Source organism: Aquarana catesbeiana, linkage group LG07 (assembly GCF_042186555.1).
Source record: "Aquarana catesbeiana isolate 2022-GZ linkage group LG07, ASM4218655v1, whole genome shotgun sequence".
Classification (NCBI taxonomy): domain Eukaryota; kingdom Metazoa; phylum Chordata; class Amphibia; order Anura; family Ranidae; genus Aquarana; species Aquarana catesbeiana.
In genome coordinates, this window is record NC_133330.1 from 212399585 (window position 1) to 212423568 (window position 23984).

General features: G+C 40.5%; 1 protein-coding gene across 5 annotated transcripts in view; it reads left to right on the plus strand.

Annotated features, from left to right (window-relative positions):
* Positions 1-23984, plus strand: part of COL11A1 (collagen type XI alpha 1 chain) — a 329239-nt gene that overhangs the window by 269429 nt on the left and 35826 nt on the right. For all 5 annotated transcript variants that reach the window (XM_073593016.1, XM_073593013.1, XM_073593015.1 and 2 more), the window contains 6 exons: positions 729-782; positions 4685-4738; positions 5803-5910; positions 17492-17545; positions 17754-17807; positions 17888-17941. In XM_073593016.1, coding sequence (XP_073449117.1) covers positions 729-782; positions 4685-4738; positions 5803-5910; positions 17492-17545; positions 17754-17807; positions 17888-17941 — 378 coding nt within the window. The remainder of the gene's footprint in view (positions 1-728; positions 783-4684; positions 4739-5802; positions 5911-17491; positions 17546-17753; positions 17808-17887; positions 17942-23984) is intronic.

Consider the following 23984-nt stretch of genomic DNA (forward strand, 5'->3'; position numbering starts at 1 on the left):
AATGTTGCAGTCCCACTAAAAATCACTGATCGCCACCATTACTAGTAAAAAAAATAAAGAAAAATGCCATAACAATATCCCATAGTCTGTAAACGCTATAACTTTTGCGCAAACCAATCAATATACGCTTATTGGGATTTTTTTTACCAAAAATATGTAGCAGAATACATGTTGGCTTAAATTGATGTTTATTTTTTACAATTTTTTATTTGATATGTTTTATAGCAGAAAGTAAAAAATATTGTTTTTTTTTTCAAAATTGTCGCTCTTTTATTGTTTATAGCGCAAAAAATAAAAAACGCAGAGGTGATCAAATATCACCAAAAGAAAACTCTATTTGTGGGAAAAAAAGGACATCAATTTTATTTGGGTGCAATTGTCAGTTAAAATGACGCAGTGCCGTATCGCAAAAAATGGCCTGGTCATTAAGAGGGTAAAACCTTCTGGGGCTGAAGTGGTTAGAGTCACTAATGTCAGCTTCTGAAGTCTTATTAGTAATGTTTGCTGACCCTTCCTATCATTATCTGTCTTTGAGTCATTGGTCATCTTTTTAAACCTTCATTAGATTTAGCTGGAAATCCCAAGGAGTTCCATGCTAATCAATGCTGGGATTAAGCTGTCAGAATATGAAGAGAAATCGATAGACACAGTGCCAGCCCAGTACAATGACATAAACATACATATACTTCTGGGAAATTCCCTAAAGGAACCATGTTTTCTTTTTTTAGGGTGAAATAGGAGAACCTGGGCAGAAAGGAGGAAAAGGAGACAAAGGAGAACAGGTAAGTGTATGAATATGGTCAGGTCTATCTGAAGGTATGCCCTAATCAAATACTAACATGAACAGATTACCCACATTTTTTCTTCAGCTACATATACTGGCTCATTTCTATGTTATTCTAGAAGTCATACTAATAATTAATTTTTTAATGCTTACACATGCATATGACCACACAAAACTATTATTTCACCTGAAGTAGAAGTACTTTGCATATTCCAAAAACAAGGAAAGCCTAAAAAAAAATAGAAATGAAAAGGAACATAATATAACCAATTAGAGTGTACTGTATTATCAAATCTGCCCATATGGTTACATCTACATTTCTAGCCCTGCCAAAGACAAGCCTGGGGGAAGATTAGTGATGCAGAGACTTTCGCTTTTGGTGATGAACGTTGTTTAAAATTGCAATTTCTAGTGTAGACTTTTAATGGGAAAAATCAGTATAGCATGCATTTCAAGTTTTTTACCTCAAAGTGATTCTTTCTCTTCCATAATTTATAGAGACAGTTTGAATATAGAGATACGTGGATTGACCACCAGTGCGTGTTCTATATTTAGCCTCTTGTTTAACAACTGTTGCAATAAATATCAGCCACATAAAAAGTGCATTCTTTTCAAAGGGATGGCCAATGTATTGACTTACACTTTGAGATGGAACAGTAATGCCGCGTACACACGGTCGGACTTTTCGTCTACAAAAGTCCAACGGACGCCGACGGACTAAAGCTGGCTGGTAATCCGATCGTGTGTGGGCTTCTCCGGACTTTCAGCAGACTTTTTCAGCCTCAAATCCGACGGACTTTAGATTTGAAACATGCTTCAAATCTTTACGTCGTAACTACGACGGACCCCGAAATCCGCTCGTCTGTGTGCTAGTCCGACGGACAAAAACCCATGCTAGGGCAGCTATTGGCTACTGGCTATGAACTTCCTTATTTTAGTCCGGTGTACGTCATCACGTACGAATCCGTCGGACTTTTGTGTGGTCGTGTGTAGGCAAGTCCGTTCGTTAGAAAGTCTGCTGCAAGTCCGCCGAAAGGCCGCCGGAAGTCTGTCGGACAGGCTGTCGGACTTTTGTAGACGAAAAGTCCGACCGTGTGTACGCGGCATAAAGCATAGCCAGTTTGTTGATCTGCAGAGCAGTAAGAACCCATGTATGCAATGAACACATATAGCTGGAAATTTGCATATACACACTTTACTGTTTTTGTTTAATCAATACCACGTATTGATAACATTATTTGCATAAAGCAGATCTCTTTTAAAGAATTAAAAAAAAAAACGTAAAAAAACATTGATAGATTCCCTTTCAAGATGTTCCGTTATTTTGAAGAGAGTAGCTTCTCATTTTACAGCTTTTTAAAAAAACACCCAATACCCAATAGTGCAGTGGTCTCCAAACTGTGGCCCTGTTGCCGGATGAGACCCTTTGTTTGCCTTTATGCCCTTGAGGCATTATTTCTGCCACTGACACCAACAGTAGGGGACTATTCCTTCCACTGACAACAAAAATGGGGTATTATTTCTCCCAACGACACCAACTTTTTCTCCTCCTAATAGCAAAGATCAGGCATTGCTTACTCCCACTGGGCACAGGCTGGCCTCCTAAAATCTGAAGAACAGTAAACTGACCCTTTCTTTAGAAAGTTTGAGGACCGCTGCAATAGTGCTTAGTACAAATATTACACTTCTTGCTCTAAATACAGTTTGTATTAATGTAAAATAAGAATTCACTGTAACAACCCTAATTAACACTGGTGGTCACTAGGGCATACATTTTTTTTTTGTGGGCACAAATTGCCAAAATGAATGGAAAAAGATGCATCTTCTAGATCAGGGGTAGACAACCTTAAAGAGGTAGAGATCTACCTGAACAATACAGGAGAAGTTAGAGATCATTGTGCACAGTGTCGCCTCTTCACACCTGATTTAAAACTCTAATTGCTGTACTACCGTCAGGGCCAGTGCTAGACTATTTTGTGCCCTAGGCAAGATCAGCTACTAATTCAATAATTCTAGGACCAAAACTTCTGCGTAACTCTAAACTGATGACCTGTAGGGACTTTGTGTGCCCATGAAACGTTGAAAAACTTTGGTAACCTATATTTTTTCACAGGCAACACTTTAAAAGCCCCTACAGGACATCAGGTTAGCATTTTGCAGGGGTTCTGACGCTAGAATTATTGCTCTCACTCCGGTGTGCGCGGTGATACATAACATGTGTAGGGTAACACAGGTGCCAAAGTGCTAGCACTTTTGTATATGTGTGGGGTGAGGGGGGTGTACAGTATACAGGTGGGGTGCAGGAGGTGTACAGTACACAGGTGGGGGGCAGGAGGTGTACAGTATACAGGTGGGTGGCAGGATGTGTACAGTATTCAGTTGGGGGGCAGGAGGTATACAGTATACAGGTGGGGGCCAGGAGGTGTACAGTACACAGGTGGGGGTCAGGAGGAGTACAGTGTACAGGTGGGGGCAGGGGGTGTGCAGTATACAGGTGGAGTTGCACAGGGGGTGTACAATACACCCCCCTGGGCACAGTTAGTATGCAGACAGATGTATAAGGAGGTCGGTGTCCCCCTGGCAGTAGGTCATCTCACCAACAAGGCAGTCAGGCTGTGTGGAGAGGTGACTCACCATCAGGCAAAGGACGATCAGTGTGATGAGTATGGAGCCCCATCCCAGCTCCTCACATCACTGGACAGCTAGCGGCCATGGCTGCGCCCTAAGCGGCAGTGCGCCCTAGACGGCTGCCTAGTGGTAGCGCCGGCCCTTACTACCATGCCGCAATCACATGTATTACATGGCAATCATGAGTTTAAATCAGTTGCTTCACACTGACCTGAAGATCTCTGCTGCTGGCACCACTCTGGAGATCATTAGCTGGAATAAGAGGTGGAGTGCAGATGGTATCATTCCTCATGGAACAGGAGCCAGCACTACACGGGAAGCATCGGCTTATGCCACTCTTGCTTCCTACTACAGCTCCAACTTTACAAGTAATCCCTCTGCATTGCACTCTGTTTGATGCTCTGGAATGGTGGTTCAGCAAGCCTAGACCGTGATCTATCAGTCACCTGTCCACGATCTGCTGGTAGGTCATGATCTACAGGTTGATGACTGTCACTCTAGATGGTTGTAAAAGTTGGCCATGCATGGAGTGAATTTCAGCTTGTTCCTGATGAAGAAGCCAAAATTCGTTCAGTGGCTTGCCCTGTTGGCCATTTTTTACCGACATCCCTTGATTGAAAAATCGAAGGAGTCGGGTGTAAAAGGGTTGGCTGAGCAGCACCTGCATATAATCAAAGACAAGCACCTTTCGAGTATATTGACAGCTGGTGGGGCTGGCTGCCACAATATAGTAGCTGCAGTGGGAGATCTGTCTATCCACACTGTGTAGGCTGAACAGAAAAAAAATTACATGTGTGTTGCCAGCTTTAGTGCTTTTGTTGCATTTCAGCACTTATGAAAACTGCTGCAACTTTCCCTGCATGGCTATGCATTGTAAGTGAACAATCACAGGTATTCTGTGGCACATATAGACATTATTATGGTCTAAACTAAATCAAATTATTTATGTTATATCCAAATGCTGCAGTGCTGTGATTGCCTTTACTATTAGAAGCATTTCAGTCATGAGGTATTTGATGTATGCAGATATGTACACCAAACAAGTTAAATTCAGATCTCAATGCTGTCACTGCATAAAGAAAAGTTGAGATTTTCAGTTTAACAAATCCATACTTGTACATATATGTGAATGTGAAGAATGGCTATTGCAGTGAATGATTAACATTTTTAATCTACAATTAGAGCCTTCTGAGTAATAAAGCTATTATGGAATTAACCATTTGAATATGTAGTGAGTGAATTATAGTAACATATCTGTTCCTGTGTTTACAGGGTCCACCAGGACCAGCTGGTCTACAAGGTCCAGTCGGAGCTCCTGGCCCAGCTGTAAGTTATTTAATTATTTATTTTTGAAAACCACAAATGTTATATTGTAAATAATTTGTGTATCATATTATTTTTTTTAATTTAGCAGTTAATCTTGTCTTGAACAACATACTTTTGACTTGATAATACTTTAAATTACTTAAAGTGGATGTAAACCCTCACATATACCCAGTGAAGTGAACAGCCTCAGATGATACACAAAGATAAAACAATCCTCCCTACATGAGTTCCACAGACAATTGCTGTCTTCAACTTTATATACTGTTTAGAAACTGCACATCCTGTTTAAATTTACCTTCCTGATTCACCTGTGGGTGTGTATTCTTTGCTTACACTGGGAGAGAACTTATTGGAGGAAAGGCACACCCCCCCTCCACATAGGCAGATACATTCAGAGCTGTGCTGTAAATAGACCAGCTCTCTGCTAGTCTATTTATAGCACCCACCCTGACACAAAATTCAGCCTGGTTTTATCACAGTTGACAGAAAAATTGTTAGAAGTTATCATTCTGATAAAAGTAGAATGGAGCAGGAGAAAGCCACGAGACTTAGGGCTTTGAAGAGAGATAAGACAACACTGCAGATATATGTGCCCAGCTCAAATTTCATGAATCGGGTTTACACCCACTTTCAGATGTTAAAGCTCAAAAACAAGCACACACTTGAAAAACATTTATGACAGGGGCCATTGCTACCCAGCCCCATGCTCCAGATGGCCCGTACGGCCCCCCTGTACACCTGGATAGGAGGGTGTGTAAAGGAACCAATCTCCTCCTCTCCCTCCCGCAAACATTTAGCGGCTGCAGATGGGAAATGGAGGTCATCCGTTCCTCTATATGCCGTTCCCACTGCCTCCCTACCCTTGTCCTGCTGCCCTAGGCCCCTGTGTGCTTCCCTGCCCCCATCCCCCCCACAGCGCTGCAGGGTTTTCCCAACTCCACCTCTCTCCGGGAGGCACTGTAGAATATCAATTCAACACAAAGGTGTTTGGAGCAGTGTTTGCTTACTAGACAATTTTACCATCCGTTGTATATTTTAAAGCCTCTCTCACTCTTTGCATGCAGGGATCAGATGGAGAACCTGGACCAAGAGGTCAGCAGGGAATGTTTGGGCAAAAGGGAGATGAAGGCGCTCGTGGTTTCCCCGGTCCACCTGGTCCAATTGGTCTCCAGGTAAGTGAAGGCTGGTTTCAAGGCATGATATTATGATTCTACCTATAGAAGCATATTTTATTACAGGTATTTCCTAATATATTGCTCAAGCAAGGTATCGTGCTGCCCATTTTAAAAATTCAGATACTATGGGCTCATTTTTACAGGCATTTGTCTATTTCCTAATTGCTTTCCCTCCATAAAAGACAAGGTGAAGGCAAAAGCATCTCTAGGCAACTTAGAAGCAATGTACAAGCAACTAATATAAGCAAACCACAGACACCTTATAAGTGAGGTAAAGTGTATCTAAACCCAAAATCAAAAACTTAATTTATCACAGATTACTAGCGCTTGGTGTGGTGGCTTAGAAAGTTATTTTTTCAAGCTTCTTTCACCTTTTTTCACCTGGCAATCCTGCAAATAACACACTTTCTGTCCCTGGGTCGCTATGTCACTCCATAGAAGGAGCCATGGTTGTCACTCTAGGCTGATGTCTTCATATGAACTCCAAACATGTCCATATTTCGTCATCTCTATTACCTGGAGGGCAGGGCAATTGGTATGTTACATAAAATAGCTAAGGAAGATACTCTTTGGTGCACCTCCCTGGAAGTGTCAAGGACACTGCATTTTTGGCAGGATCAACAGGTTGTTTTGTATTTGCTGAAATGTTCTTAGCTTGAAAAAAAAATAATGCAGCTACCATGTCTAAGGACTGTAAGATGCGCAAAAATTTAGCACTTTTTTTCTTGGGTTAAGTTATACTTTAAAAGTAGCTCAAAGCAAATCAAACTTGAGTCAAAACAAAATGATACTGCATTTGACCTGCACTTATGTAAACCAGCTCTAAAAGATGTTTTCCAGTCCATAAAAAAATGGACAGCCAATTCATTGCTGTGAAAAAATGCCCTTAATTGTACATTGCAGGAAGTCTTTTATTAAATGATTTCTGTAAATGATTGGCCTTGAGAAAACAAAATTTTTCCATAGGTATTACTGTTATAAATACTATGCACTGTCAACATTTTGTTTACAACCATCCAAATGTATGACTTTGAAAAGATTTAGGTACAATAAAAAGACGAAAAAAACCCAAGAACGGCAGAAGTCATAAGTAAATAGGCTCCGAGGCAGGTACAGAAAAAATGTAACTTCCAGAATAATATTTTGTAGCAGCTGAATGAATGTGCAACACACAGGTTATAATAATATATACTTTATGTAATTGCTGTTCTTTTGTCCTCTCTTCTATATTTACCATTTCAGTACAATGATATGAAATGTACAATCAGTTGCAAAAGTGATGCCTTTGTAGTCATAAATTATGGGAATCTTCATAATATAACATTCTGTCATGTTAAACATTGTTGAGAATAGGATTATGTATATATCCGTTTGTAATGAATATATGTTGACAGCCTTGGTAGCTGATAAAGATGTTATAGAAACACAAGTGCCTCAACTCTTAAGCAGATAAAATGTGTGCATAAGGGGATGGCAGAGCTTAGATGCGTAGGTATCAGTCTGGCCGAGCCTCAGTCAGCACTCCTGGCAGACTGAATGAATGGGCTATCAGCTCAGTAATCAGTGCTGTGCCAGCTGGCAGGGATTATTCATGTGCCGCTGTGGTCCAAGCAGAGTTACTGATGTTACCAGGACGGCAGAGAGGCAGCATGCAGAAAATACCTCACCTATCATCTGTTTATTTATCACACCGGCAGTAAGTTGTGCATCGATGTTCACTCTCTAAAAATGATCTGTAGGAAACAAAGGATACATTTGTGCAGTGCCATGTGAAATAAAAACAATGCAGTCTGTGCATATAGAACAAATCAAAGCTCTGCATAGGCATAAACTGACATAAATGCACATGATACGGACACATATAATGCATATTCAAAGGACCTGCATACTGTATAATACATATTCAAAGTGGATACAAACACACTTGGGATAAAAAAAAAAAAAAAATAGGCTCGATGGACCACATATTTTTATGCCCTCTCTCTATGTTTCAATGATCTCATTTATAGCTGAAATCTGATCTAAATATATGCAATAGGCATATGTACTCTTTCTTCTATTCTTCCAGTATTCTGACATTAAACTCCAGGAGCTTTGTGGAAAAAAAAGACTACTCACTGCTACCTTTTCTTTGTGCAGGGTGGCTGGTCTTATATCTTCCTCCTCTGTAGGCAGCATGCAGTGGGTGGATCTGCTGGGTCCTAACCCCTGCTCCATTCTCTGACAATTTTACAAGATAATATCTTGGTTTTTCAAAGGTATTTGGCACCTACAAAGAAGATTTATGAAGAATATATTTAGATAAAAGTTTTTGTATTGCCTCATAATAACCAATGAGTGTGTATGTAAAGGGGAAATATATATATATATATTTATGGGTGGAGCCCTATGTCCGATATGGACATAGATAACATTTGTAGTTAACATAAAACTTACCATCGGAAATAGACCTGGAAGTGTGGACTTACCATATGAAATGGACCTGAAAGTGTGCCTTGGTCTGCTGGTCGGTATGCCAGAATAAGGGGGCATACCCTAGTTAAAGAAATGATTATTCTGTAGAGAGAAATGAATGAAATGAATGAATGAAATGAATGCCTTGAAATGGGGATGGGAGGGTGGGTATCGCGCACAGGAAACCGACAAGCACCACAGGTGAGCGGGCTGCTTAAATACCCCCCGGGCTCCTCCCATAAATTCAGGCCACCATACTGGCCTTCCTACTTATGGGTGGAGCCCTATGTCCGATATGGACATAGATAACATTTGTAGTTAACATTAAACTTACCATCGGAAATAGACCTGGAAGTGAGGACTTACCATATGAAATGGACCTGAAAGTGTGCCTTGGTCTGCTGGTCGGTATGCCAGAATAAGGGGGCAAAAACATTCAGGTAGGGGTGTGGTTTTATTAGTTTTGGCTTTATTTATTTGAGCAAGTTTGGTGAATGCTTGTGCCGTTTCCACCTAAGGAGTGGGGACGTACAGGCGAGGTAGGCAGAGTTTCACCTGCTGAGTCTCTTGATGACATGGTCTGGGACCCATGCCGAAATGCTGCCATGGCTGCCCCAATACTAAAGAGTGACTGGAGTGCTGACTGGGGTCGAGGTGTAGGCAGTGTAGAAGAACCCCCAGGTGTTTGATGAACTGGCAGGCACTCGAGGGTTGCCCGGAAAGGTAATAGGGGACTAGAGGTTGAGTGTTCCAGTAGGAGTGACAGTAGGCGGGCGAGTATGGTTACTGGCCACCGGACGTTGTTTACTTTATGGAGATGGATGACTATCCTGGAGCTTGATTGCTGGGTTTTGGACACTGCAGGATGGAGGATGAAATGGTTTTGGCAGCGAGCCAACTACACAGAACTTGGCCTGCGGGATTGCTGCGGGTGAACTCGCTGGGCCGCCAGAACCCGTGGTAGGCCGAGTAAATGGCTGCTTGTATGACCAAACTGGGGAGAAGGCCCAACAGTGAACTGGTTAATATAGTAGACATGTCCCAGAAGATGGCAGCCTGGAACGAACGTGCAGTGGACATTAAACTGGTGTTGCCAAGCTAATTACACCAGCCTGCGCAAGAAGGACATAACAGAGCGATGCGGACCTGGCTTCATTAAGAGGCTCGCCTCGGACCGGATGTCGGTGGCAAGCCACGACCTGTCCTGTCCAGATAAGACCCTAGAGTTAAGCGGTTGCCATGACTGGGTGTAACTTGAAGAGGGAGGAAGTCCGGGTAAACCCGGGGTTTAGGAGTGTCTCTGGGGGCCATGTACTTGTGAACCTATGATGGCCAAAAATTGCCGCGATGCCTGTGGTGGCTGTGGCATCTGTCGCTACCTGGGGTGATAAGAGCGACGTAGGTGATAAGACCCTAGAGTTTAAGGTATAACCATTGATACACCGACCCACGTAGTACGGGACCTTCCGACATTGATAGGTCCGCATTCTTAGGAAAGACTGCAGCTGCTTGTTAGTACACACCCGTGTATGGGTGAAGTCTTGGGGAACTAACCTGATACGGGTCAGTTTGTCAAGGGGGAGGCTGGCCTGCGTGGTGTTCGTTAATTCGGAGGAGGTTATTGTAGACCTCGGTTCCGGTTTATTGAGTTTTTAGAGACTACAAGCTGAAGGACATAATGGTATTACCAGCGAGTCAAGTTGTGTCTACGTAGTACCTGGCTGCCTGTGCCAGTAAAAGTGAATTGTTAGGCCGTAGAAACCACGGAGGGCCAGGTAGATGGCTGCTTGTCTAGACTGGGGAATGTCTGAGGTTTTGACATGTCCCTGAAGATGGCAGTTGTGATGGGCAACGTTTGCCGTTAGCTGTGGTCTGATGCTTCTGGACGCCACATAGAAAGGATTCTACTGTATGAGCCGTAGACACGGATGACTCTCTGCTGTCCTGTGAGGGCAAGAAATGCTGGATGTAGGCTAGGTATAGCCTGATGATGTTATGAGGAGCCAGCTGTGTGTGGCAATACGATACCTGGTGCGGGGTGGAACCTGAACTCAACTGACCTAAGCGAGATGTGATACAGAAATTGATGAATGGCTCGTATGAAATGCCACTGGAGACAAGTGGCCGATTAAGTGCCACTGAAGATTGATGTGTGACTGATTGTGTGCCACTGGAAATGTGTACTAACTGCAAGAGGTCATGCTAAGATGCGAACCCTGCAATGATTGCAAGAGTTGTGCTTAATACGTGTTTGCAACAATTGCCAGGGAGTTTGTGTCAATGGAGATGTGTTTGCCGTGACTGCATGAAGTCCGTATTACTGCATGTGCTTGCACGGGCTGCAAGGAGTTATACTTGGATGCGTGTTTGCAACAATTATAAAGTTGTGTTTGGATGCGTGCTTGCCATGATTGCAAGAAGTTATGCTTGGGTGTGTCCCTGCAACATTTGCGAGAAGTTGTGACTGGATGCGTGCTTGCAATGATTGCAAGAAGTTATGCTAATATGCGTGTCTTGTAATGATTGTAAGATTTGTGCTTGAATGTGTGCTTGCAACGATTGCAAGGGAGTTCCTGTCGGTGGAGATGTGTTTGTAGTGACTGTGAAAAGTTCGTATTGCTGCATGTGCTTGCAAGACTGCAAGCGTTAAGCTTGGATGTGTGCTTGCAATGGCTGCGAGAAGTTGTAATTGGATGCGTACTTGCGACGATTGCAAGAAGTTATGCTTGAATGCATGCCTGCAACGTTTGCAAGAAGTTTTGTGATTGGATGCGTGTTTGAAATGATTGCAAGAAATTGTGCTTGGATGTGTGCTTGCAACGATTGCAAGACGTTCTGTTTGGATGCGTACTTGCAACGATTGCAAGAAGTCATGATGGGATGTGTGCTTGCAATTGCAAGAAGTTATGTTTCGATGTGTGCTTGCAATGAAATGCAAGAAGTTGTGTTTGGATGCGTATTTGCGATGATTGCAAGAGGTTATACTTGGATGTGCAGTGACTATGAGGGGGTATAGTCGCGAGGCGAAGGTTCCAACGAATGAAATCAGGACCATGACTGAGCTTCGAAGGAAGACGGGGTGTGGCCCCCCCTTTTTTTTTTTTTTTTGACTGACCTAGAGGAAATGGCAGATGAGAACCGGTGGAGTGTTTGACTACCTGGTTTGAAAGGTAATTGTAACATGTTTAAGCGACAGGTGCATGGCATTAAATAAATGAGTGAACTGTTTGTGCCATGACAAAGGCACGAATCGGTGTGCCATGACTGCGCAAATGAGGCTGCACCAACTGGGGCTTGCCAGGATGAATGGATGTCTGACAGATGCCCTGAATTTGAATCGGGGCGCGGCATGCGACAGCGAAATAAATGAAATGTTTGCCTTAGAGTGAAATGAATGAGAAACGTTTCGCCATGACAGAGGCACGAATCGGTTGTGCCGCAGCTGCGACTGACTGCGGCCTGGACTCTGGAGCATATACTGAAATGAGGCAAAGAAACGCTGGTGCATGCCGGAATAAGTTGGTGCATCACGGATGCGACTGGATTTGAATTGGAGTGTGGTATGTAACCGTGAAATGTTTGTCCTGGCAAAGGCACGAATTGTTTATGCCGCAACTGATAGCTAACCAAGTTCTGATGCAGGTGTTGGCTGGGGCCGTTTGTATGGTGTTTGCAATCTTTGTGACAATGAAATGATTCGAAATGTTTGCCTTGATTATGAAATGAGTGAACTCCCTGACAGAGGTCCGGCCTGGTCGTGTCGTGACTGATTCGACCATGAACCGGGCTCTGGAGCATGTATTGAAATGAGGCAACTGAAAACATTGGTGCACACCGGGACGAATCGGTGCCTGTTTGATGCATCTGGATTCGAATCGGAGCGCAGTATGAAATGAAAGAGAAATGATTACCTTGACCGAGGCTCGAATTGGTTGTGCCGTGTTCTGCGACTAGCAACTAACCGAGCTCTGGTATAGGTATGGATACGGTCGAAATAAGCGAGGCATTCCGTGACGACTCGGTGCATCTCAGATGCGACTGGTTTCGAAACGGTGATGCGTTGTGGGAGTGAAATGGTAGTAATTGCATGACAGAGATACGGATCAGTCGCCCGATATCTGCGACTAGCTATGATCCAGACTCTGGAGCATGTTTCAGAAATGAGGCCGAGCCCTGGGGCACGCCGTAACGAATCGATGCATGGAAGATGCAACTGGATTCGAAGCGGAGCGCGGTAAGTGCGGTGTAACATATCGTTTGCCATGACGGAGGCTCGAATCGGTCGTGCTGTTGTAGCGACTGACTACGAATCGGACTCCGGAGCATGTACCAAAATGTGGCCAATCCTGGGGCACGCCGAGACGAATCGATGCATTTCCATGCGACTGCATTCATGTCGGAACGTGATACGTGGAAATGAAATGATAACCATGACAGAGGTACGAATGACTGATAATAACGTAACTCTGGAGCATGTATAGAAATGAGGCCAATCCTGGGGCACGCCGAGACGAATCGGTGCATTTCCATGCGACTGAATTCATGTCGGAACGTGATACGTGGAAATGAAATGATAACCATGACAGAGGTACGAATGACTGATAATAACGTAACTCTGGAGCATGTATAGAAATGAGGCCAATCCTGGGGCACGCCGAGACGAATCGGTGCATTTCCATGCGACTGAATTCATGTCGGAACGTGATACGTGGAAATGAAATGATAACCATGACAGAGGTACGAATGACTGATAATAACGTAACTCTGGAGCATGTATAGAAATGAGGCCGTAATAACTGGGGCACACCGGAACGAATCGGTGCATCTTTTGGTGCGACTGGATTCGAATCGGAGCGCGGTAGGTGACTGAAATGAGAAATGTTTGAAATGATTTGAAATGTCAGAAATGAGTTTAGAAATGTTTCAGAAATGAGAAATGATTGGTATCGAACTGACTTGATCCGATAAATTGCAAATTGCGACTCGCTATGGCTGTCTACCGACGCATATTTATTTATTTATTTATTTATTTATTTAAATACCGACATGCTAGAAATGAAGCGACGTCTGCGTCGCGGTGCTGTCGAAATGGTAAAATATCGAAAGTACGAGCGATATACATTGCAGTTTGTGAAATGCGAGTGAAACGAAAATTTGAAATCACGGTTTAGTGACATGATATGAAAACGAAAAGTCAGACGGGACCTTACCTGCGACAGCCAAGCCAGACGCGTGGTACAAACTACGAACGAAAAACGCGGACTTCGAAAGTTTTGAGTACGGAATATCAAATACGGGAACTTGCGAGGCAAGAACTTGCGGACGCTGGTATATCGAATAGTCGGCCTAGTGACGTATATCGCGCACAGGAAACCGACAAGCACCACAGGTGAGCGGGCTGCTTAAATACCCCCCGGGCTCCTCCCATAAATTCAGGCCACCATACTGGCCTTCCTACATATATATATATATATATATATATATATATATATATATATATATATATATATATATATATATATATATATATATATATATCTTCTTTAGTTTTAATTAAAGTAGGGAAGGGTTAGACTCTCTGCTAAGGTTTTAGTGCTACCCCTGCTGGGAAGATTCAAATCTCTATTTGTCCTGGAAACCATTGTCAGTTAAAATGAAAGTAAGGAATCTTTCACAAGGGTGGACTCCGCCAGCGGATCTGCCTGCTCAGTTGGGGATCTGTCCGCTGATTCCCACTGAGCAGGTAGATGACCGCTCCTTGTCAATTCCAATTATGCAGAGTGGACTCAGACATAGCCCGCTTTTATCCTCTATGGGCAGTCGGATGTAAAAGGACTGCCTGTCTACATCTGATTGTCATCTGATCCGTAGATGGATGGGGAATGGATCCCTCATCCATCTGTCTTTAGATGATCGGATCGGATGGCAGCGTTCCTTTTACAACTGCCGCTCCATAGGGCAATGGATGGTCCGAACAGTCCGCCTGTGTAAAAGAGCCCGAAAGGAAAATATTAAATTTTAGAGTTGTCATGAGAGCAAGAAATGAGGGTAAATCTTCTAAGATGGAAGTCCCCTCACTGTTGGGAGATTTTCTCTCACTTTTTATTGTATTTACAATGCAGGAAGTGAAGATAAATGTCCCCAGCAGGATACAGATGGGATGCAATAACATTTTTTTTAGGTTTATACCTTCCATACTTTAAAACTAATGCCACTATTGCTCTAATACCAAAAAAAAAAAAAAAGTTTATAAATGGCAGTTTTTAAGCATGCCCTATTGGTGTATAACACACACACACACAAAAGAGTCTTTATTGCAGATATGCTTTGGTTTCTAGTAAAACGGAAACAGATTGGCTAATACATGTTTAATAAACTCTGTTATTTTCATTTCCAAAATAACAGTCACCATGCATAATGCAGACACATACTTCCCAATGCATAATTCAATATACCCACATAATATACAGGTACACTTACTGCTATGTGCATAATACAAAGATAGATCAGACTACGTTGTTGCCACAATGAGCCGCAGAATACACTGAGATGACATTTTTCCTATTTATCATCCTTTGTATATTGTCCCTATGTTTGGGATAATTTGATGACTGTGGCCACAGGAAGCCACTGCAGGCACAGTAGCCTCAAAACTAATTTTTGAAACTGGAGCAGAAGTCGACCTATTACACATAGCAGCAAGTCAATATTTTAAAGGAGAAAGATAATTGTAATAGTTGAGTAGTGGAGTTTTGGATCACTGTGGTGGGCAGTAAGAACTGCACATCAAGCCCCATCCAACATTAGTACTCAGTGTTCTTATTGCTGTATGCATTTTCTTGAATATATTTCCCATTTCCTTTATTGCAGTTATGGACTCTATTTCCCTGGGTGTTATGTTACCTAGTTCAACCCCTGTAGTCCTTCCACTCAAATAGAAATTATGCTAATTACTCTTGATGGCCTCTAAATTTCACTGCAGATACAGTAGATTGAAGGTCATGCTTGCTTTACATTGCCTTTTTACTTTTCAACTGTTTCAGCCACACAAAATCTTTTAGATCTTATAAAAACAATGTTTTCATAGTAACATCCTCATATGTTTTGCATGTTTATAGTATATCACTATAGGGTTTTTTCTTATATATGTATCACTTACGTGGTTATGTATCAGTGTCAAAGATAAACTCTGCCTTTGTGCATTATGCAGATATACAATTCTATACATAACAATGTCACAAAGGCTGCAGCATCGAATGAATGATGTGTCTTTCCTTATTGCTAGTAGCAGCTTCACATATCATCGGTCTGGCCCAGCAGGACATAAATTATTAACTATGCTCGTACTAGAACTGCTGTGTACAGTTTTCATCATCCGTTTACAGTCGCCAACATCCTGCGGCCAACATGACATACATATCTCTTAGTGGAACTGCAGCTTGGGGATTGATAGGTAGACACTGTAAAATAGTCTGGGCTGTTTGTGAGCTGTCATACATACCACAATATCTTGTTCACACTTTTATGTAAACCTCACTTGTTCCCACACCATCTACCTCCCTTTCTAACAGTTTTCAATGCATCAAGCTCTTTAAAATAATTCTTGACTGCTACTCTGCACACTTTTCAGTTTCCACCCAACAACTTAATACCCTGCTTTACTTGCTAAACTATAAAAATGCTACGTTGGCTTATCCTGATTTGAAATTAACAGGTGATTGCTTTAAATATTCTTAACCTTGGCAGATATGTAAAGCAAGCACCCAAAGGCACATATGTCCCCATACATTATAGAGCACCATGGAACCCTCAAGTCTAATATGCAAAAAACAGTGTTGGTTCCTGATAGCAAATCTACAGCAACATTACAAAATTAATAGTTCTGCTAGATAACTGACAGAATCATCTGTTAGCAAAGTCAGTCAGGCTTTGTCCTCCCAGCATTTTGCCTACTCTATGCCTGCAATATTGATTGCCAATTGCAAATCTTCAATTCAAAAAATAAAAATAAAAGATAGTCCCTTACCCTGGAACAGACCAGCCAGTCACACAAACCATGTGATAAGAACTCTTCATGGTATTCTGATTAGTTGGGGCCCAGGGGGCTTTATTAGTGTGAACCCTTGAGACTGCAACTGATTTAAAATCTTTAAAACAACTCACTAGGGCCTTCTATATTTCCAGGTATTTACTTCTTTAAACCATGTCCAGGACAAATGTGAACAAGCAAATCTTCCAGCCACAGAAAGAACTTATATATTCAACAGATTTATTATAGTACTAGAGCATGGGATTCTGGAAGATAACTATGCTACAGTGCAGGGATTTCTTTGGAAAATGTATTAATTGACTTATAGGGAAATGTGTAATAAACTTAAAAAAAAAACAAACATTGCACAAAAATCCACCATGTCCTCATGCATCCTCTCTTGAAGAAACCACCAGATTCTAATGGGTCCAGAAGCTAATTTCACCTGAGCAGAGATCCTGCTTGCTTATTGCCCCCTTTCCTGCGTGGATTTTTGCCACAATGTTTGGTATTTTGGATCTGAGTGAATGTCTAAAAATACATTTAAAAAAATGTCAGCTGTCAGTGAAATTAATTGGCTGATATTCACTGACACCTGCTATCTAAAAACATGCCTGATCTGGCTAGGATCTTTGTCCACCCAGTTTAATTTACTTACTCCAATTTAGGATTAGGAATTGGGTTTAAAGCTTAATAATAGTTCTTGCATTCACTGTATGTTAGGTTTGCTTTTTTTTATGAAATAATCATCTTTTGGGGGCCATCTAATATATTTTGAATGTAGGCAAATAGAAACCCAATGTGATGACTCTTATAGAGTCTAATTAAATATATGCTTTTGAACTTAGACAACCTACACATATTTGATATCCTAACAAGAAAATCGATTATAATTATATATTGTATTGCAGTATTGCAGTCTACGTGTCAGGATAAGTACATAATGACTACAAAAACTAAAGTAAAAAACACCTTCAGATGTCTCCAGGAGTGCCCCACAAACCGTGATGCTAAAGACATACTAATTTACAAATTTTCATAAACTTCCTGAGTGTCAAATAAAAACTTAAAAACGTATATTTTTACTTATTTCAGGGTCTTCCTGGACCTCCAGGTGAAAAGGGAGAAAATGGTGATGTTGGACCTATGGTAAGTATGCTACTGCAGCTACTGCAGAACATTTACATGTTAATTAACTTTGCACTTGATTCTCTTGTCTTTACCAACCAGCTTTGTTTACTCGTATCTGGCTGGTACTGGTTCAGAAAATATAATTCAGTAGTCAATTTACAGTGAATTTCTATTGTAAAATATAATATGTATACAACAAATTACGTCTCTGTTTTTTTCTAAACAGGGTCCACCTGGCCCCCCTGGTCCAAGAGGTCCTCAAGGACCTAATGGTGCAGATGTAAGTATATTGAGTTTTGTATGTTTACAAATTCTATGTCCATTTTGTATCAGAAAATCTGATTTTGATTCTTCTTGTAGGGTCCACAAGGTCCCCCTGGGTCAATTGGTTCTCTTGGAGCAGTTGGTGAGAAGGTAGGTAATGATCTGGGTAAATTTTCCTATTCTGACACTTAAAACTCTCTAATTTGATGAACAATTTGATACCAAGACAAATTAAGTTACATTATGTTGGTTTTGTTTGGCTTACTATTGGGTGGATATGATTTACAGGACTAAATAGAAAAACATATACAGTATTTTATCTTGTGATACTGGTTATATTGCTATGTGGTAAAATCAGAAATAGTGAAACATTGTTTTCATTCAAGGACAGGTTTCATACTGGAAATTTTAATGTGTAAAATGCTATAGTCTACTAGTTATAGTCATATTGCTTCAAAGGTGTTTTAGTGACTTTTTATACTCACTTTTAGTCTACCAATTTGCTTGATTGTCTGCCAGTTGAATGAGACTCAATAGTAGATCTGCTTATTGAGTCAAGACTTCCATATACGTGGATCATAGACATTGTAAGTGTCAGACAACATTTTAGGCATATCTCTACTAAAAGTACAATTATTCTCTAACATTTATTGCCACGTCTGACCAAACATTGTCTCTGTACATCAGGACATCCCCCTTTCTGCAAATGTGACAGTGCATGGAGCTACACAGATCAACATAGCACCTCCCTTTCTCATCCTTTATCTTTTTTTTTTGGTGATGTAACTTCCCTCTGCTTTCAATTCCTCCCACAAGGAGGCAAAGGGGCTGAGGAGGATTAGTCAAAATGCTGGGCAACAGTTTAAAAATGCAAAATAGGGTAAACCACAAAGCATTTGTTTAATCATTTTAGTGTGGCCCTATAGCAGTTTTACTGCTACAGGGCAGCACCTCTGTGCTGGACCAACTATATACAGTATACATGATCCAGCTCTTCTGGGTAGGGGGGCGCACATGCGTGCCTCCAGCGGCTTTCTCCCTTTGTGATCACACACAGCGGAAGACAATTGGCAGGTATGATGGACCCGATGTCTGCCGGCATGCGATGATGATTCAGGAGAGAGGCAGAATGGCAGTCTTCCTACATAAACAAGGCAGACCACCATTCTGTCAGCATGGATCCATGCCTTCCCCTAGTAAAAGCACCTCCCACATAGAAAAACACTTACTAGGTACATAGTTAACCCTTTGACCACCCCCCATGTTAAACCCTTCCCACCCAGTGTCACTAGTACAGTGACAGTGCATATTTTGTAGCACCGATCACTGTAATAGTGTCGCTGGTCCCCAAAAAGTGTCAAAAGTGTCAGTTAGTGTCTGAATGTCTGCTGCAATATCGCAGTCCCTTTATAATTAGCTGATCACCTCCATTACTAGTAAAATAAATAAGTAAATAAAAATATCCCATAGTTTGTAGACGATATAACTTTTGCGCAAACCAATCAATGTATATGCTTATTTGGATTTTTATTACCAAAAATATGTAGCAGAATACATATTGACCTACATTTATGAAGGAATTTGATTTTTAACATTTTTTTATTAGATAGGTTTTATAGCAAAAAGTAAAGAATTTAGTTTTTTTTTTCAAAATTGTCGGACTTTTTTTGTTTATAGTGCAAAGAATAAAAAGCGCGGAGGTGATCAAATACCACCAAAAGAAAGCTCTATTTGTAGGAAAAAAATACATACATTTTATTTGGCTACAGCGTCGCATGACTGCTCCATTGTCAGTTAAAGTAATGCAGTGCCGTATCGAAAAAAAATGGCCTGGTCATGAAGGGGGTAAATCTTCCGGAGGTCAAGTGCTTAGAGGTTGGGAAGTGGAACCAGCTCTTTCCATAATAGCATATGTACTGTTTACGTGATATAGTCCCGCTTTGTTATTTGACAGTACATATTGAAGTATGTTCTGCCAAATTACTAGAATAAAGTCCAGCATAATTGCGCCAGTCTGTAGTTTTAGCTCCATTATCACTGCACAAATATAAGAAAACAAACACTTTAGGCAGACATTAGGCTTTTTATAGGTCTACATTAGAAGAGAAATATTTTTTTTCTGTGCATTCCTTTTATTATGGGAACATTCTGTCTCTTGTGCCTTACTCATCTCTCTAGAGTTCCCATACATTCAAAGGTTTCTGCCTGCAGTGTTTGCATACAGACTTATTGTACAATAATAGCTGTCATCTTAAATCAGACAAATGCAGTCTTGTATTCCTAGGGAGATGCACAGTCCTATCACACAGATGCTCTACAGGTTTATCATCTCTAAGTGGAGATATTTGTATGGATTGTTTTTGTGCTGGCTAAAATCGAAACTTGTGATGAAATCTTTATTTTTACATTTTCTATGCTGATTTCCTAATCTCAGCAGCATTACAATACTTGTTCACGTCAGCTATTGAGCAGCAAATCAAGGATATTGAGAAATTAAGACAGTGGTGAAGAGTTATGTTACTGGAATGAATGATGAGAAGTATTTTGCATTTCAAAAACATACTGTTATATTGCTTTACAATATTTTTACATAAATTCAGTTTTAACCCTTTACTAAGCAGTTATTGGCCATCATTTTGTTGTCAGTGAAGTGACTGCTAAACAGCATATCAAACTTAATAAACAAAACTGGTATCAGGTTTCAAAATTCGAATTTGCAAAATAAACACCAAAGTAGTCTTTTCTTTTGGTGTACTGTAAGTAGGGACGACCCTGATTATTGCAAACATGCAAATAAATGAACCCATACAAATATTACAATTGGATATTGGCATGAAAGATGACATGAGGTCTCGGAATTGAGAGTCATTAGAAATGATTTTTTAAAACCGTTTGGTCCCTGAGTACAGTAAAAAGTAATTACACAAAATCCTGAAAATAACAAGTCCTAGAGGAAATTGGGGTAAGCATAGAAGTAATGTTTTTATATGGTCTACAACATGCAAACTGTTAGATTAGCCCATTAATAAATATAATTTTTATACTTCCCCACGATTCAATCCAATTCATGGGATTTTTAAGCAGAGGGTTATTTTTAAGTGGTAATAAATTGTAAATAAAAAAATCCCCAAAACTTTCCCCCTGCAAAGCAATGTCAAAATGTGCTAGTGTGCATCGCAAACTAGCACATTATGAGAGAATTACCTGTGAAATGAATCCCTCCAGAGGTGCGTTGTCACCCAGTCTTCCTTCTGGGTTCAAGGGCTAAGGGTGTATGAATGGCCAAGCTGTGATTACGTCACTCCTGTGCATGTGCTGGTGATGTCCCTGGCTGCTATACAAGTAAATATCTCCAAAATGGTGCACGTTTAGGAGATATTCACTGTACCTACAGGTAAGCCTTATTATAGGCTTACCTGTGGGTAAAAGATAAACAAAGACGTTTACTACCTATTTAATAAGTCCAGAGCTTTTGGGATGTCCTTTAGGTTTCAGTCCTACAATGATGGTCAACTTACTTAAGATTAAGGCCCTGACATCACCAAAGGGCCACACATAATATTCAGTGCATTTAATGCTACATGTAGCTGTCAAAAACTCCAGACGTGCAACAGGAGATATTGAGAAACTGGGGGCATATTATAAATGTTGTTGTTGACTGGGGACATGTCTCAGGGGTCCTCAAGTGCAACCCCTGACATCACCAAAGGGCCACACATAATATTCAGTGCATTTAATGCTACATGCAGCTGTCAAAAACTCCAGACGTGCAACAGGAGATATTGAGAAACTGGGGGCATATTATAAATGTTGTTGTTGACTGGGGACATGTCTCAGGGGACAGTCATGGACCTGAGATATGTCACATGAGACTGCTACAAGTGAATACTTTCATATTAGAGCTCATTATAGCACCCTTAAAATTATTATTGCCACATTTGATAAATTTATTTTTAGCAAGTTCTATTTTAAAAGAGCAGAGAAAAAAAAAAACACAAAAAAAGAGAAAAGGAATGGACAGCACAAAAAAATAAGATAATGCTAAATACATTTCATTTAGCAGCTGGAATTCAGTCTAAAGGATATTTTTTTTCTTTACTGGCCCAAGTAAGCACTTTGGTAAGGTAAACTACTGTTTGCAGGATCCCTAAAGGCTGTACAGTAAGTGCCAAAGTGCCACATGCAGCCCCCTGAGCTGCAAGTTAGGTCCCAGGGGCTACAGCCATTTGCTACAGTTGGAAAAACAAACATGTTGTAGACAAACTGCTGCTATTACTAATGATAGAACTGACATCACTGTATGTAAGTGAATACACAACTGAATGAAGATATAAAGATTGATTCAAAATTCAATGCACTACATAATTTAGTTATTTCAAAAGTGTTTGTCAATGCTTTTTGTGAATTCATAGGATGTGCAGATCGATGTTAGAGGTTATGTAGGTCACATGTTTTCCCAAAATCTCACTCTGGGTGAAAAATATAGCTTCCTTATAGCTTCTTTTATTGTTTCAGGGAAAAGAATTATTTAACTAGTGAAAGGGTCAAGCGCATTTTCTGATAACAGCTTTTTTCTTTGCCTTCATTGTTTCAACTTGCAGAAAAGTAGCTACTGATGTTATGCTATTATCTGCAAGAGCAGAGACTGGCGGCTTTTAGTTCTTTAGCTGTTGTAAGGTTATAAGTGTAAATACATGTGAAGCAGCATTCATTAAATAGGATCCAATGCTTGGCTGCATTCCGATGCTCTCTTAGATAATTGAAGGTTGCAGTGTCAGTGTGGACTGATAATAAAGCACTCATACAAGTCCTTAGTCTCAAACCCCCCATTGACAAAACTGTACAGGTCTTGAAAAGCAACAGCCGGCCCCTGTGCACAAGCCCCTAAGGCTTAGAGGGCCTTAGGAGAACAGATGAACCCTACAGCTTTAATCCGCATCAAATGCTGTTTGTTGGAACTGGCTTTCTGTTGACTCTTTGTCCCAGCATTATTTATTTTAACAATTATTTATCTTCACAATTTTACTAATAAAAGTATGCATCTGCATTGAACATGATAATGTCAATAGGTCAAGCACCTGTCACATGAGCACAGCATGGGAGTATTCCTGTACCATTATGTTTGGGGTGGAAGTACAATAATAAGCATTCTCCAATGCGTACAATGTAGTTTGACAAAAGCTAGACTTCAACCTGTAAGTTTTATTGGGATTCCCCTGTATTGAGTGGGTGCAGTACATAATTTTCACAACTAAAATCAGCAAATAAAAGGGGATAGCTGTAACAAATCTGGATGTTAAAATATGGCCCATACAGGTAACTATACCCCTCTATTCTCTCTAGAAACTCAATTATGATTTCAATTTGGCAAAATGTTAGGCCTGTTATTCAGAATACATATCTGATACTAGATAAGCATAAGACCAAGAACAAAATCATTCGTTTTAGGTAAAAGTAATTTTTAAATGAACATGTTTACAAAAGTTGAAAACTAGCTTTAGAATTGTGTTAAATGCATTTAGAGCAGTTACTGCATCTAGAAATTGTATTAAGGCATTTAGAGTAGTTATAACATTACATCAGGAATCTAATTATTGGTTCTTTGTGTTGGAGCAATAATGCTATTTTGCCTAATTTGAGTAATACTATCTTCTGGTGTTAGTATTTATCTTGATTAACCCTGCATTCTGAAAATCTAGTGTTATATTTTCCAGAATTAATTATCAGCAGAAAATGTTTCACGTGAATAGGAGAGTTCTTAGAAGGCTTGCAGAGGTTCCAAAAAATGCTTGACTTTATTCATTTTCTGTACACTTGGCTGATATATTCAAGGTCTTTTTGGCACCTGTGAAGAAATTGTATTATTTCCATATTTATATAGACTATACATCACTGTTTCCATTCCAATGAATACTGCATGTTTAAGATGTTTCAGTTCTATACACTGGGCTGTGAAAAACTTGCATCACTTATAAGAAATATTTTGTTGTTTACGTAAAGTGAAACTCTAATTTTTTTTCTACCAGTCCGGTTTTATCATACAGCTATAGATAATATTCGTCAAATAAGAATTTGGCTATTCACAAAGCACTAACAAACAGCAAATTGATCCCCATTCATTCAACCTTCACTGCAGCAATAATTCATCTTTCCACTCGCTCGGCAGAAAATAATAGTTCTTCTCTGAATTTAA